The sequence below is a fragment of the Eupeodes corollae genome, chromosome 2 (assembly GCF_945859685.1).
Source record: "Eupeodes corollae chromosome 2, idEupCoro1.1, whole genome shotgun sequence".
In the NCBI taxonomy this organism is placed as follows: Eukaryota; Metazoa; Arthropoda; class Insecta; order Diptera; family Syrphidae; genus Eupeodes; species Eupeodes corollae.
The window spans coordinates 8,109,037-8,123,141 of record NC_079148.1 but is presented as its reverse complement, the minus strand read 5'-3'; the positions used below and the strand labels follow the sequence as shown (position 1 = coordinate 8,123,141).

General features: G+C 34.0%; 1 protein-coding gene across 11 annotated transcripts in view; it reads right to left on the bottom strand.

Annotated features, from left to right (window-relative positions):
* Positions 1-2,433: 2,433 nt before the first annotated feature.
* The window catches only part of LOC129944211 (phospholipid-transporting ATPase ABCA1-like), a 30,367-nt gene continuing 18,695 nt past the window's right edge, over positions 2,434-14,105 (bottom strand). The window contains exons 2-15 of one of the 11 annotated variants that reach the window (XR_008781408.1): positions 10,566-10,848; positions 9,265-9,324; positions 8,306-8,891; positions 6,759-8,243; positions 6,371-6,698; positions 5,773-6,304; positions 5,355-5,701; positions 4,460-4,585; positions 4,185-4,394; positions 3,973-4,123; positions 3,726-3,908; positions 2,886-3,605; positions 2,568-2,814; positions 2,434-2,508 (exon numbers count right to left, since the gene is read on the bottom strand). Coding sequence is in view for 10 of the 11 variants with exons in the window: in XM_056053494.1 (XP_055909469.1) it covers positions 2,622-2,814; positions 2,886-3,605; positions 3,726-3,908; positions 3,973-4,123; positions 4,185-4,394; positions 4,460-4,585; positions 5,355-5,701; positions 5,773-6,304; positions 6,371-6,698; positions 6,759-8,243; positions 8,306-8,891; positions 9,265-9,324; positions 10,566-10,777 (5,133 nt within the window). In the remaining variant the exon portion in view is untranslated. Of the gene's footprint in view, positions 2,815-2,885; positions 3,606-3,725; positions 3,909-3,972; positions 4,124-4,184; positions 4,395-4,459; positions 4,586-5,354; positions 5,702-5,772; positions 6,305-6,370; positions 6,699-6,758; positions 8,244-8,305; positions 8,892-9,264; positions 9,325-10,565; positions 10,849-10,944; positions 11,093-12,940; positions 13,064-13,169; positions 13,324-14,105 lie in introns of those variants that run through there. The other 10 variants (XM_056053497.1, XM_056053498.1, XM_056053494.1 and 7 more) reach the window with 10 other exon arrangements.

Below are 14,105 nucleotides of genomic sequence, written 5' to 3'. Positions count from 1 at the left end.
ACGTGTGAGCTCTGCACTATTCTTTCAAGCACGATGTTAAAAAAATCACATGACAGCGTATCACCTTGTCTAAAACCTTTTTTGATATCGAAAGGTTCTGTTAAGTTGTTTCCAACCTTTATGGAGCAGCGTGAATTCTCCATGGTCATCCTGCACAAACGGACGAGTTTGGCAGGGATGCCAAAACTAGACATGGCTCTATACAGCTCGTCCCTTTAGATGCTGTCATATGCGGCCTTGAAATCGATGAAAAGATGGTGGGTGTCGATTTGGTGTGGACTGTGGACTTTCCTGGTCTAAAACCACACTGCTAAGGACCTTTCAGGTTGTTGACGATGGGCTTTAAACGTTCACATATTACGGCAGAGAAGATTTTGTAGGCGATGTTAAGTAGACTGATTCCTCTATAGTTGGTGCAGTTTAGAGGGTCTCCTTTTTCAGGATCGGGCAAGCAATCCATTCATCGGACATGCTTTCTTCTGACCATATCTTACAGATAAGTTGGTGCATACTCCTAACCAACTTATCTCCAGCTGCTTTAAAGAGCACGGCATTTAAGCCATCCGCTCCAGCGGCATTATTAGACTTCAGCTTAGATATGGCAATCCTTACTTCGTCTAATTTGGGAGGACGGGATTGTTGGCGTTCGTCGTCTATGTTGAATGGATCATCCTGAATGACACCGGAATTGGGTTCGTCGTCGCCATTATACAGTCTGCAGAAGTGGGCCTGGCATATCCTCAGCATTGACTGTGGTTCCACTATGATGTTTCCACTTTCGTCTTTGCAGCCTTCGGTTCTAGGTTTATGTATCTGTTAATTTCGTTTCACCTGTTCATACAACTTTCGAACCTCATTCCTGCTTTTATACCTCTCAACATCTTCGACCGCACGCTTCTCATGCCCTCTCTTTTTCCTTCTGAGAAGTCGGCGTTCCTCTCGCCTCTTCTGCTCATAGAGCTCATGAGCAGTTCTCGTCCTTTTAGGCAGCGCCGCTTTGTGTGCCTGTTGTTGGCTGCATTAGCCTGCCTACATTCCACATCAAACCAGGGGTTCCTTGTTGGTGGCTGCTTGAAAACCAACACATCAGAGGTGGATTCCCTGATTGCATCTTGGCAATGTTGCCCCTGGTTTTCGATACATTGTGTTGGCCGCAGAGAACTTCGAGAGAGGTTGCTTGTAACTCGGTCGGAAAAGGATTTGGCGATCGTAGCCGTTCGACGTTGTACCTTCTCCCAGAACCTCCCTGTTTTGCCTTGGGTCTGGAAACCCGAAATGCTACCTTAGCTACAACGAGGCAATGGTACGAGTCGATGTTAGCTCCTCGGAAAGTTCGGACATCCATGATGCTGGAAGCATATCTGGCGTCGATCGCAATATGGTCAATCTGGTTGACGGGAGATTGATCTGGAGAATACCAAGTTCCTTTGTGGATGTTGAGGTATGGAAAACACGTACTATGAACCTGAATCCGTTGCCGGAAGTGTTGTCGTGCAGGCTGTTCTTTTCGATTATTATTATTGACATTTCTCGGTTTGACATTTTTGGACATTCTATCAACATCTTTGACAACTCATAATTTTTCTCTCTTCCTTGTAATGCCTTAAATGAAAGGAAGAAACGAAATTTTTACTTTTTCTCAAAAATTAATTGAAGAGAGGTAAGATGATGAAACGTCACACAAATCAGTGACACAAAAAATCATGCAAAACTTTTTATAAAAAATGACATTATGTATATTTTGGTTTCGATTTTTGTCAACATTTTTATTTTGTTTTCTTATCGCACTTCAAACTATTTATAATCATTTTTACAAATTCATACATAAATACATTTTACATATAAATAGTTTACTTTTTATTTCATTTTCTATACAAGTTTCTTAAAATTATAAATCATCACATTTAATGTTTTCTTCATACAAAATAAAAATAAAAAAGAAAAAAGTATTGTTCGATTTTATAGTAGAATTAGATAACTTTTGGGCATTTCACGATTTGAAAAAAATACAAAAGAAAAGTTAATACTCGCCCTAAATTAAGTAAAATTCTCCATTCTGTACAAATTACATAATTATGTACTATAAATATACAACATTATAAGTACTTAATCGTGTAACTACTATCATAGAAAAATGAAATTAAACAAAATTATAATTTCAATTTTAATTTGTAAAAATAAAAAAAAACTAATTTTAATAAATTAAGCTATTTTTTAATTGATTTATCTGCATGTGCTGTCACAGTCTGTTGGTCAATTAGTTTGTAGTTTTAAGGACACTTCAATAATTCCTTCGATAGCCTTTTGAATGGTTTTAAATTTTACTTTACGTTGCTCCACATGTCACACACTCTTTGAACAGGCCCAATCCATGTCTACTTTTTTGTTTTTAATTGTTTAGAGAAAATTTAAAAATATTTGTCATTATAGTAGTTTGTTTTTTTAAGTCAAAAATACTCCATATTTATGTTAGTAGTTTCAGCTGGATTATTTCATTGTTAGTTAGATCTTTGAAATTATAAAAAGTTAACAGACTATTTACAAATTTAAATATATTAATTTGCTACATTAAAATCCGATTAGTTCTACTTTGGCTACATAACAAATTCTACATCGATTCCTCACTTGATGTCACGCGGATCATCTCGCTGGTATTTGGCAAACTGCAAGAATATCTCCTCGAGGGTGGTTTGACTTATTGAGTAGTCCTCGATATTGAGAGCATCCTTATTGCTCTCTACAAGACCAAATATTCTTGACCATGAAATGCTCGACAATGGAATGTAGAATGTCAAAATCAATTGGAATTTCTCCCTGAACAAGAAGAAACAGAAAAATGTTAGATCTTAAGAAACGAAAAATGGGATAGATTTTTGAAAACTTACTGCAAAACAGCTTCGGGGAATTCTGTCATAATGAAATTCAGTACTTTTTGTGTGTCCTCTTCCATAACTTCTATCGCATCATTTTCGCTTCCTCTTTTCAATTTGAATTTAAGTATAAAGCCTTTGGTAAATTTGTTCTTGAGATGCTGCGTTGAACCTATGCACTTGAATTCTCCATTCACCATTATAGCCAAACGGGTGCATAGAGCCTCACATTCTTCCATACTATGTGATGTTAGAACTATGGATTTGCCAGCATCACGAATTCGACAAACCATGTTCCACAGTTGACGTCGAGCACCGGGATCCATTCCCGTGGTCGGTTCGTCAAGGTAAACTACGGACGGACTGCCCATCACTGCCAAAGCGGTGCTGAGCTTTCGCTTATTACCTCCACTGTAAGCTTGGACATGCTTGTTGTAGTGCTGCATGAAACCGAACGATTTGGCCAGATCTGAAGAAACCTGAGGGATCCTTTTTTCTGGAATTCCGCGCAGTAGAGCGTAAATTTTCAGAGTCTCACGACCGGTAAAATTGTCGAACAACGCATCGAACTGTGGACAATAACCGATTTCTTGGTACACTTCATTCATATCCCGTTTCAAGCTCAAGCCTTTGACGTAGCCATCACCAGATGATATTCTTTCGTCACCAGTGAGCATTTTGAAGGTTGTCGTTTTTCCAGCACCATTTACACCGAGTAAACCAAAACATTCCGAGCTAAAAAGAAAATTAAAAAGTCAATAAAGTTCCATTTCGAAGTGTGATCTAATTCGTGTTGGGCGCCAGTTAAAAACTTTCGTTAAATCACAGGAATACTCTGTTTTTTTTTTAACTCACTGTTTAACTCCAACTGAAACTTGATTAACTGCCAAGAATTTCCCATAGAATTTAGTGACTTTATCAAGAACCAAATTTTGTACAGCAATATCAGTCGATGACATATTTTCAACCCTCTGTTTTTCCTGTTGTACGTCTTCGTCAAAATATCCATCCTCTGGTGGTGGTTGTGGTGGTTTACTACTTAACGAAAAATTTAACGTTATATAAAAAAGTTGTTAAATTTAATTTTTTAAATTATTCTCACGTTGTTTTTTCTTTGATTTTAAACCAAATATTGCCCAAAACACGATATTCCTTAAGTATTAAAATTATTAAGAAAACAACACTGGTAATTATTAGATAAATGACTTCACGAAGTATTCCTGGTGCTTCCCATGTAAAATACGGTTGTAGTGCTAAAGAAGAAAACTCGATAAGTACTCAAATTTAATGACATTGAATAAAGCTAATACTTACGACAGCACTGTTTGTATACCGAACAGCGAATAAATTCCGGAATTGCTAAACAAAGTTTTCTAGTTTGAGAATTTGTAAAGAGTTTATTCAATCCCTGAGCTAATGAGAAATGTGGGAAAGCAAGGAAGAATTTCTCCAATATATCAGCTGTATCTTTGGTGTCGAATAAATTTGAGCTCATAACAAGAATCACAATGAAAAATGCATTTCCTGAAAATTAATAAATTTAATAAATAAATTTGATTTTCTGATGAAATTTTTAATCAACAGCTTACCACAAAATATATTAATTATTGACAGTCTAGCAAGTCCAGTAGCAGGTTCTGAGAAAAATCCTGACATTAAGTACGTAAATGGCAGCACTGAACATCCAAAAAGTAACATAAGTACAAAGTTTCGACCTTAAAAAAAAAATTTAAAAAAGATTGATAATTAACATTTAAAAAGATTGCTAAATGAACGTCAAATTATGTCAAATTATTGACGTTAAGTTAAAAATTAAGTTCCAACCATAACAGTCTTATTTAAGCTTAAGTGTGTAAAATTACTTCTTATGTGGATATGATTATCAGTACACATTTTTTCGTTAAGTTTCGTTAACTCTAGCAAAATTAACATTGTTTGACATTTGGTTGTGTTAAAATTTAACATTCTTTTTAAGACTGGCTAAAGCCCCAACTATAATAGACTTAACCGAAAGTAAGCTAATGTCAAAACCAAACGAAAAATTATCAGAAGTTATCGTCAAAACAAAAAGTAACCAATGGATTCAAGTAACATAAGCAAATGTCAAACAAAATGCGTTTCAAATTTGACATTTGCTTAAGCTCAAGCCATTTAAATGGCTCTTGCGTAATTGCGCGAAAGTTAGCGATATTTAACAAAACTGAAAAGAACGCCTATTACGGTTGGTGACATATAAGGCTGCGTATTGGTTCGTTCCCTTAAGCTTGCTAAAGCTCGGTTTAGTCTATTATAGTTGAAGCTTGGTTCCGTTTGATTTCAATGAGTTATAACCTAGAATTTAATATTTTAACGAACTTGAACCCAAAATCCAAGTCGAATCTAAGTTCGATTAATAAAACCACGTGGGTCAAATTTGATGTCAATTTTATTTTGACAGAAAATAGTAGTTTAGAAAAACAAAATCAAGTTATGTAAATAACTTACCCAATTCGTCAAACGTTGCATATCCCTCTTCTTGAAAGCACGCCAATGTTAACATCAAAACAATCGCTGTAAACGTATAAGTTACGTAATCCCAGACAAAATGTGAAAACCAAAATGTCAAAACTTTTACTCCACTCACAAATTGTAACAATTTGGCACGACTTTCATTTTCCTTAACTAAGAACATAACATACAAAGCACTAACAAAACACATACAAAAGCATAAATTTAACGAAAGTTGAGTTCCTAGATTTTGTCCGCTATTCAGCAATTCAAACTTTGAATCTTTAGAAAATGGCAGCGGAGCATTTGTGACCGTTATAGAAGCGTTACTTCCAATAAGAGCTCTAAGAAGAAAAACGAAGAAAAAGTTCAAGAATAAGATTAGACTCAATTTAATTTAAAATTATTATCTTACTTGGCCATGGCATTGTGAATTAAGTTAACTGTAAGTGGTGCTGAATGAAGTGGCTTATTATTCAGCCAAGCTATGATGGTGCCTGTGTCTATGGTTGCTGCAGCAATATATCTCGAATTGATGCGAATTTGAAGTGTTTTTCCAAGTTCCAACATAAAGTCTTTGAAGCCCACGCCTCCTGTATTATGAAGTTCGTGAGCAGATGAATATGATTCAACAATTGCCTTATAATTTTCACTAATATTTGCTTCCAATGATCCGCTAACAACTTTCGAAGTTGTTTCTAAGACTGTCACAGTCGTTGGATATTGAGTGATACCCATTTGCATGGGTCTTAGCGCCGCGTAAGAACTATTTTTCGATACAAGAACTGTCAAGGTAACAAAGAGAATCGGAATTAGATTCTGAATGGCAAATAATAATCTATTTCGAATTGTAAAGAGGACTTTCTTCATCATCATAGATTGCCATTGACTTAGGATGAGGTTGTGGCCTTTGAGGAGACGCTGATTGTCCGAGAACATATTATCAGCTGGAAAAAAGAAGCGGTATTAAAAATTAGGAACTACATGTGTCATAGATTTTTTTTATAGCTTACAAGTCATAGATTCCCCATCGTCGGATCCAAATCCATTGCCATTCATTATTGGTGAACCCACAGAATTTATGGCCATCGACTTTTCGGCACCAACTTTCATGAAAACTTCTTCGAGGGATGTTATCGAAATACCATAACCATTGAGTGCTAATTCATCCGATTGTGTTTCTAGATCGTGGAACATTTTTTCGAAATGCGATGAGTATGAGTCAGGTAATTGGTATGAGAGTTCAGCACCGATATCGGCTTCGGGTTTCAAGTCGGGAATGTATTGATTGAGAAGCTTTGTCACACTTGCTGCATCACATTCTTTCTTCTTCACACAAATCTTTCAAAAAAGAAACAAAGTTTTCGGAAAAAATGCAAGCATAATTAAGGCTTTACTCACCAATTTATAGCCACTTCCGTATTTCTTCTTCAAAAAGAACGATGTCCCCATGCACTTCAGCTCTCCATCTGACATAATTGCAATGCGATCTCCCAACACATCAGCTTCGTCCATGAAATGCGTCGTCAACAATATCGTCCGTCCGACTTTTTCAGATTGCAGCAAATCCCATAGTTGTCTTCTAGCCGCTGGATCCATACCAGAGCTGGGTTCATCGCATAAAACAACTTTTGTTCCACCACAAAAAGCTGCACAAACCGAAAGTTTTCGCTTCATACCACCTGACAGCTTTGACGACGCCACATTTGCCTTATTCTCCAATTCAATTTTCTTAATATATCTACTAACTTCAGCTTCCAATTCTTCACCTTTTAGACCTTTCAGACGACTGTAGAATATCAAATGGTCTCTAACGGTCAGATCGTCAAAGAGAATATTATGCTGAGGGCATATACCCAATGACATACGAGCGCCGTCTATGTTTGTTCGTATGTCACTGCCATTGATAATCGCTGTTCCCGATGAAGGCGGAAACATTCCTGTTAACATTGAGATTGTTGTTGTTTTGCCAGCTCCATTGTGACCCAACAAAACCGTTATTTCATCTTCGTACATATTTAACGAAAGATCTTTGACAGCTTTCCGTTGGCCAAAGACCTTCGTTAGATTCTTAATTTGCAGCCCAACATGCTTTCCCACTGGCTCTATTTCAAACGAACTTGGATGGTCTCGTTTGGTATCAGTACTCGAATCTTCAATGCCCAAAAAAACCGGTTCTCCAAACCAAAATGTCTTGGTAAATGGGAAGTACCATTTTTTGGGGACTCCATAATCTCCAGCGTAGATTTGCTCCAAATACAAGCAAATGATCATGTAAATGACACTTGACAACAGCATCATACCCAGAATGTGAGCCATCGTTAGGGAATCATCAACACTGACAGGCGAGAAAATATTATCCCACTGAAAACCATTACCATCGATTTCGAAACTTATGATAACCCGAATTCCGAAACTGAGAGCTGTGTTGCACAAAAGTGACCACAGCAATTTGGTAGCTAGTGCTAGGCCCTCGTAATTTAACTGGAAAAAAGTGTACGGTATGTACAAGATGAACCATATTAGTCCCGTTATAGCTGCAGCTGTACTGGCCTTAGAGAAAAGTGTTGCCAGCATAAAGCAAAACGTATTCGTGGCTATAGTGAAAATCAGAAAGAAGAAAAAAACTGCCGTGAAAGAACTGTGTGTCAAGACACCAACTCCGTCGCTCCATTTTATCTGGAAAATAACAAGACGAGTTTTAGTAAAGGCGTGTTTCTTCAAATCTCTTAAATTAATTACCATTAAAATAGTTGTAATCAAAAGGGACGAGAAGCCCATCATGAGGAATCCCTTGACAAACCACGCTGTCCAATGCAACCAGTTCTGAAGACCCATAATCTTCATGACTTCCTTAAGTTGCTTTTCTTTTTCTGCTGTAATGTACTAAAACACAAAACAAAACATTAAACTCTTTCCTTTTCAAGAACTCTCAATTTGAAACTCACTTTGACAGTATAGGTCACTGGGTAAATGTAACTGAGAACAATTATGAACGACATCATCGAAGCCAAACCAACCAATAGCGGATCATTGGTGTACTCGGGATAAGGGTACCGTTGAAGCATCACTCTTGGCAAAATTTGATCGGTGAGATTTTTTGACGAAAGCTTGATGAAAGCCGTCGATATCGCATTCTGCACTGGAAGAAATCCTTCCCTCAGATATCCCACTGGAATTCCTCCATCCACATCGGGAGTATTTCGTGGACCAATAGGATCGAATGGTATAAAAAGCGTATTGGTTAGCCATGTTTTAAGTACATTCGAACTGGCAGCTGTTCTTAGCTCGCTAGGAAACCGAATTTGATAGTTCAAATTTTCATAGCAATTTTTCGAATCGTCAAACTGAACACCACCGAGATAAGTGTTGTCCATAAGAGCATCTTGCATTTCCCTACCACTGGCATATCCACTATATGTCAAGTTCAAGCTGTCAGCTGCATGTTTTACAATATTTTCAAAACACGTTGTATTTGGTGAATATGCCAAATGATAGCTTAATTTCTCTAATGATTTTGTTGTGACGTTTTGTCTGTAAGAGGGCGTAATTAAGTAAATTAGTTAAATCTGACATGCGACATGAAGTTAGTATTAAAAAATAAGGCTTGTCAAAAATTGTATGTAAAGTGTTTTTAATGAAAAATGGTATAAAAAGTTAGTAACATTTCTGTCTAATAAAATGGTTAAATTTCTACTTGAAAGCTTTCGTTAACTTTCAGACATTTAAGAGTTTAGGTTAGGTAAGGTTAGGTTGGTTTTTCTATAACTACAGAATCATGCAATTTACAATAGAATATTGTGGTTAAGTTTGAAAAAAAATTGTGTAAGTAAAAATTGTTGTTTTTTGTAAGGAATTTCTATTAAAGCTACAAAAAGAGCTTTTTTGATCTATCAAACGTGCTTGCCTGGGTTGGAATGTCTTCCGTTTTAATTTCCTGATTATCGCTGAACGTCCAAAAAGAGACCTAAAAATTGGAGGAAAAAAACGACAAAAAAATATATGTAAAAGCAAGATGAAAGTGTGTGCTCAACATGTAAACATTTAAAAAAAAAAAATTAAAGTATGATATTGAATTAAATGATATAAAATAACCAAAAATAATTTAAATTTATTTAAGCTGGTAACACCTTGTATGACAGTTGTAAGCATACAAAATTGACAGTTCCCTCTGAAATTAAAATACGTTTTTTTAGCTTCGTTCAGTTTCGTTAACTTTAACGAAATTAAGCTAGAGCCACGAAAAGTGCTCTGAATACAGTTAAATGTCGAATTTTAAACCCTTTTCTTAATTGTAAAGCTTTTGTCCGAGCTCGATTAAAACTTCAAAAAAATCAAAGCTGTCATGTTGGTTAAGAAAACTTGTGTCTTAATTCATCAACACATGCTTTGCTTACATCAAAACAAACTGTCGTTTTCACTTTCGCTAACAAAATTGATCTAAAACAATGTCAGTTTTGCTTTGAAATTAATGGCTGAATCACAAACACGCTTCAGCTTCGGCTTCATCTGACGTTTACGAGTTCAACCATAGGAATTCAATGCATGCTATTACAATGGAGCTTCGACCTCACGTTTTGTTTGACAATCGTAAGGAAAAGAACGTAATGTGACTTCAAACGGAAGCTCTAGTTCAATTATCTGAACATTTGCTTTCTTTGACAGCTTAACAGCTGTAAAAAATGTCAACAAACAAAATCTTTACTCTTTGGAGGGATGAAATAATAGAAATGTCATTCAAAGCAAGCAGGCCCACCGTAACGCAAACGAAGCTGAAGCGTATTTGTGATTCAGCCATAAGGTTTTCACATTTTGTATGTACATATGCATATGACAGCATTAACGTCAAATAAAAGTATAAACCTTAATTGTTTCAATGACATTTTGAAGTTTGACTGCAACAAAAACTTAAACAAAAAATGATACGAAATGGATTTTGCAGTTATGTCAAATAAATAAAAGTAAAAAAAGAAATAAACCCAAAACAAACTAAACCAAAACAAATTAAACCAAACCAAAAGGTCAAAGGTTTATCATGTGCTTTAGTGAAGGGAAAAAATTGAAGATCTGTTGAAGATTTTCAAGTGGGGGGCACCTATAAAGCAATGTTTTTTTTTTTCTTGAGTATTTTTTAATTGCGAGCAAATTGAAATAATATTTTTTTCTTGCCAAAAAAACAAAATTATACAAAATCTCTTAAGAACTTACTTTAATAAATCAAGAGTATCTAAAGGCAATGCCGTATTATATATTGTAGCGCCTTCATGTTCTATTGGCACCAAAACTCGCACCAAAACAAGCAGCAATGAGAAAACTGCAGGCAGCACTAGTTCCACACAAAGTTGAAGTTTGTGATTCCATTGTAGTATCCAGTTCTTCCATAGAAGTAGTCGAAATTTGTCAAAATTACTTGTCACCATTTTTGTTTTTTTAGACTTATATCGTTTGTGTATGCATTGGTTTTGTCCTTATTAATTATATCACAAATAAGCTGAAATGAAAAAAAGTAAACAAATGTTATTAAAATCATTACTAAAAACTGTTCCGTTTTTGACGTTTAAGAGAATGAATTTTTGTTGAACTTAACTTCGATGAAAAGTTAAATGGTCGAAAAATTGAAGTTCACTTTTTAAAGAGTCATATCCCGTGCGAATGCACCAATAACTTTCTTGGATGTCGATGACAAAATTATTGACATCACTCTTGAAATGTTTGAAGGGCTTTGAAATTGCTCTTGAAATCTTTGAAGGGCTCTATTTATTTACAATTTGTAAGTTTTAAGTAAACATATACATAAGTGCTTACATACATGTTTATTTCTTAAGATATCAATCGGGAAAGAATTTATTATTTTTGATTTGATTTGAACTTGATTAAAAGAATTTGAAAATAATTATTTAGTAATTAAATTAAATGACGAAAGTAATAGCAAAACAAATACTTTGTTTATGAACTACTTCGATTAGATTATGCCTCTTGACATTAGTTGATACGTTCCTTAAGAGTTGATCAATATTACGCTTAAATTTTACTAACCCAAGCTGGCTGTCAGACGTACAAGCGAGTTGTGTGAATGAATGCATAAAACTTGCGCTTGCAAGGATTTTTACAAAGATGGTGGTTGTCAAAAAATGTATCTTTCTTATTAAGAAAGCATTGACAGCTTATAGTTGAATAATATGTCAAATAACTGAAAACATGAAAAAATATAAGTAACCCAAACTGGCTGTCAGACGTACAAATATGTTGTAGGCTTTTCTGTCAACATAATTGAGTCCATAAAATTTGGCAAAGAATTTAAGATAAATGATGACTCTCCCAGAATGACAGTTTTTAATGACAGCGCTAAAGAAAATATTGAAAACTTATATAGTTGAGCAATATGTCAAAACAATAAAACAGCCTGATCAAAAAAAAATCAATTTGTATAGCCAATTAGACAACGATTAATGTTAAATTCAATAATTTGACAGAATGACAACCCTAGAGAAAACATAAACAGCTTATAGGTGAGCAATATGTCAAAAAAAATGAAAAATTGAGAAAAATTGTTCTTATGTACTGTGGTGTAAGAGAAAAATCAATCTACTAAATTAAATTGTCTGTTAAAAAAAATCAATTTTTGTAGCCAATTAGAAGACGAATAATTTTAAATTCATTAATTTGACAGAATGACAACTTTAAAGAAAACATTGACATCTTATAGTTAAGTGATATGTCAAGACATTGAAAAATTGATGATAACTGTTCTGACATACGGTAGCATAAGTGAAATATTAATTTACAAAATTCAACTGTCTAATAAACACAATCAGTTTTATACACAATTAGAAGACGAATAAAGTTAAAATTAAATTTTTGACAGATCTAAGCCAAAATAAAAGGTTTTTTATTTCTGATATTATGTATGTATGTTAATGCATGATCATAATTTTTGACATTCCGTAATGAGTTTTTATACATACAAACAAATGTCAAATTATTATCTGTCAAATTGTGTTAACAAATTTGTATAACAAAAAATTAACAAAATAAAACTGAAAATCTAATCTGAAATCAAATTTAAATCAATAATTTAATCCCTTTACAAAATATACATATATGTTTTTGCACATACAAAAAAGTCGAATCATTGAAGTTATTACCCCCTCGTTCTATTTCTTAAACAAAATTAATTTACTTTATCGCATTTTGTAGGAGTATAACAATGACCAATGAAACAAAGATAAGATTTATGCAGACAGGAAATTTTAATCAATAATAATCCAGATAAAATTATTCCGTCTGAAAGTTTTTGCACAATTTAAAAATAAAAATCAAAGGTCATAATCTTGATGTTCCATTTTTATTTATTTCGAAGCACGTGATAGAAAGTATTATAAGGAAGGAAATTCTCTGACATTTTGTTCAACCAACAAAAATGTGAAGTTATAAAAAAAAAGCACTGAACACTCTGGGTGTGGACTGTCACGTTGGACAATACAATGATGAAGACACTTGGATACAATTTTTACACTCGTTGTTGTGAGATTTCTCAGACTTAATTATGATACAAATTTATTGTAATTCACTATTTGTTTCACCATAAATTAATTAATTTTGAAATAAGAAGCAGTTTGACAGTTCGGTTTGTTATTTAGTTCGTTTGTTGAACAACTTTTTTGACACTTCGTAACCAGCAATTTGACTTCACAATAACGAATTAATATCTAAACTCAAAACTCAAATACACAGGTGTTTTAAAACAAGTTTTTTTGTTTTGTAAGGTTCTAATTCATTAAAAATAATATGTATGTATATAATTTTCAATACCCAATGATTAAAGAAAATTGACACTTCCTGAACTGTTATTAAAAACAAGTACCGAGTATGCTTTAACGAACAACGTTCCCAAACGTCAACAGGAACAATTATTGTGTTTTTGTTGCAATTTGCGTACGACTTCTTGTCCGACAAATCGCTAACTGAATTATTACGTTTACTTTAATGTTTGTTATACTAAAACGAAATATGGCAAAGGGTTTTTAATTAATTTACATTCAATAAAAAAGAAACTGATAAGCTATAAATTTGATAAGGAAAAAATAATAATTGTGCATATACGTTACGTTTAGAGTATAAAAACAATAGACAAATGACTCATCTGACGTATCAACCTGCTATATAAATTGCAATTGGTTTCGAATACCTGATAATTATAAAAGCTATTTTACGTGTTGATAGAATTAAAAATAGCAAGTACTATACAGATGGTCGGTGAAATATGTACGTACTTAAAAAGTTATTGCAACTTCGTTTGTTGACACGAGTAAATGTAAGTATTTCCGTGTTTACATGGTGGAATTTAAGCAAACTGTGAAGTTTCTACAATTTACACGATGGATTTTTCTTTTTTTAATGTTTTTGCTTACCACATCTTAAGGTAATAGCGTAATTTAAGGTTCAGACAACATAAGGGACTTTATTTGCAGTGAACTGCATTTTTTTAACGTAAATTTTGACCAAGGCACTGACTAGTTGAATCATAGTGGTCAAGTGTCATAAACTTCAAACTCGGTACTTTGCTTCATTAACCTCTACTTTGAGTTGATCGTGCAAAAACTACCAACAACATAATTGTCTACAAGAAACTTCTCAATCAGTTATAAGTCCATCTCGACTTGTATTTGTGATTTTAAACAAATATTTATTATTCCTTTTCCAATTTGACAAGGAACCCTTTTACATAAAATATTAAAAAGAATTGTG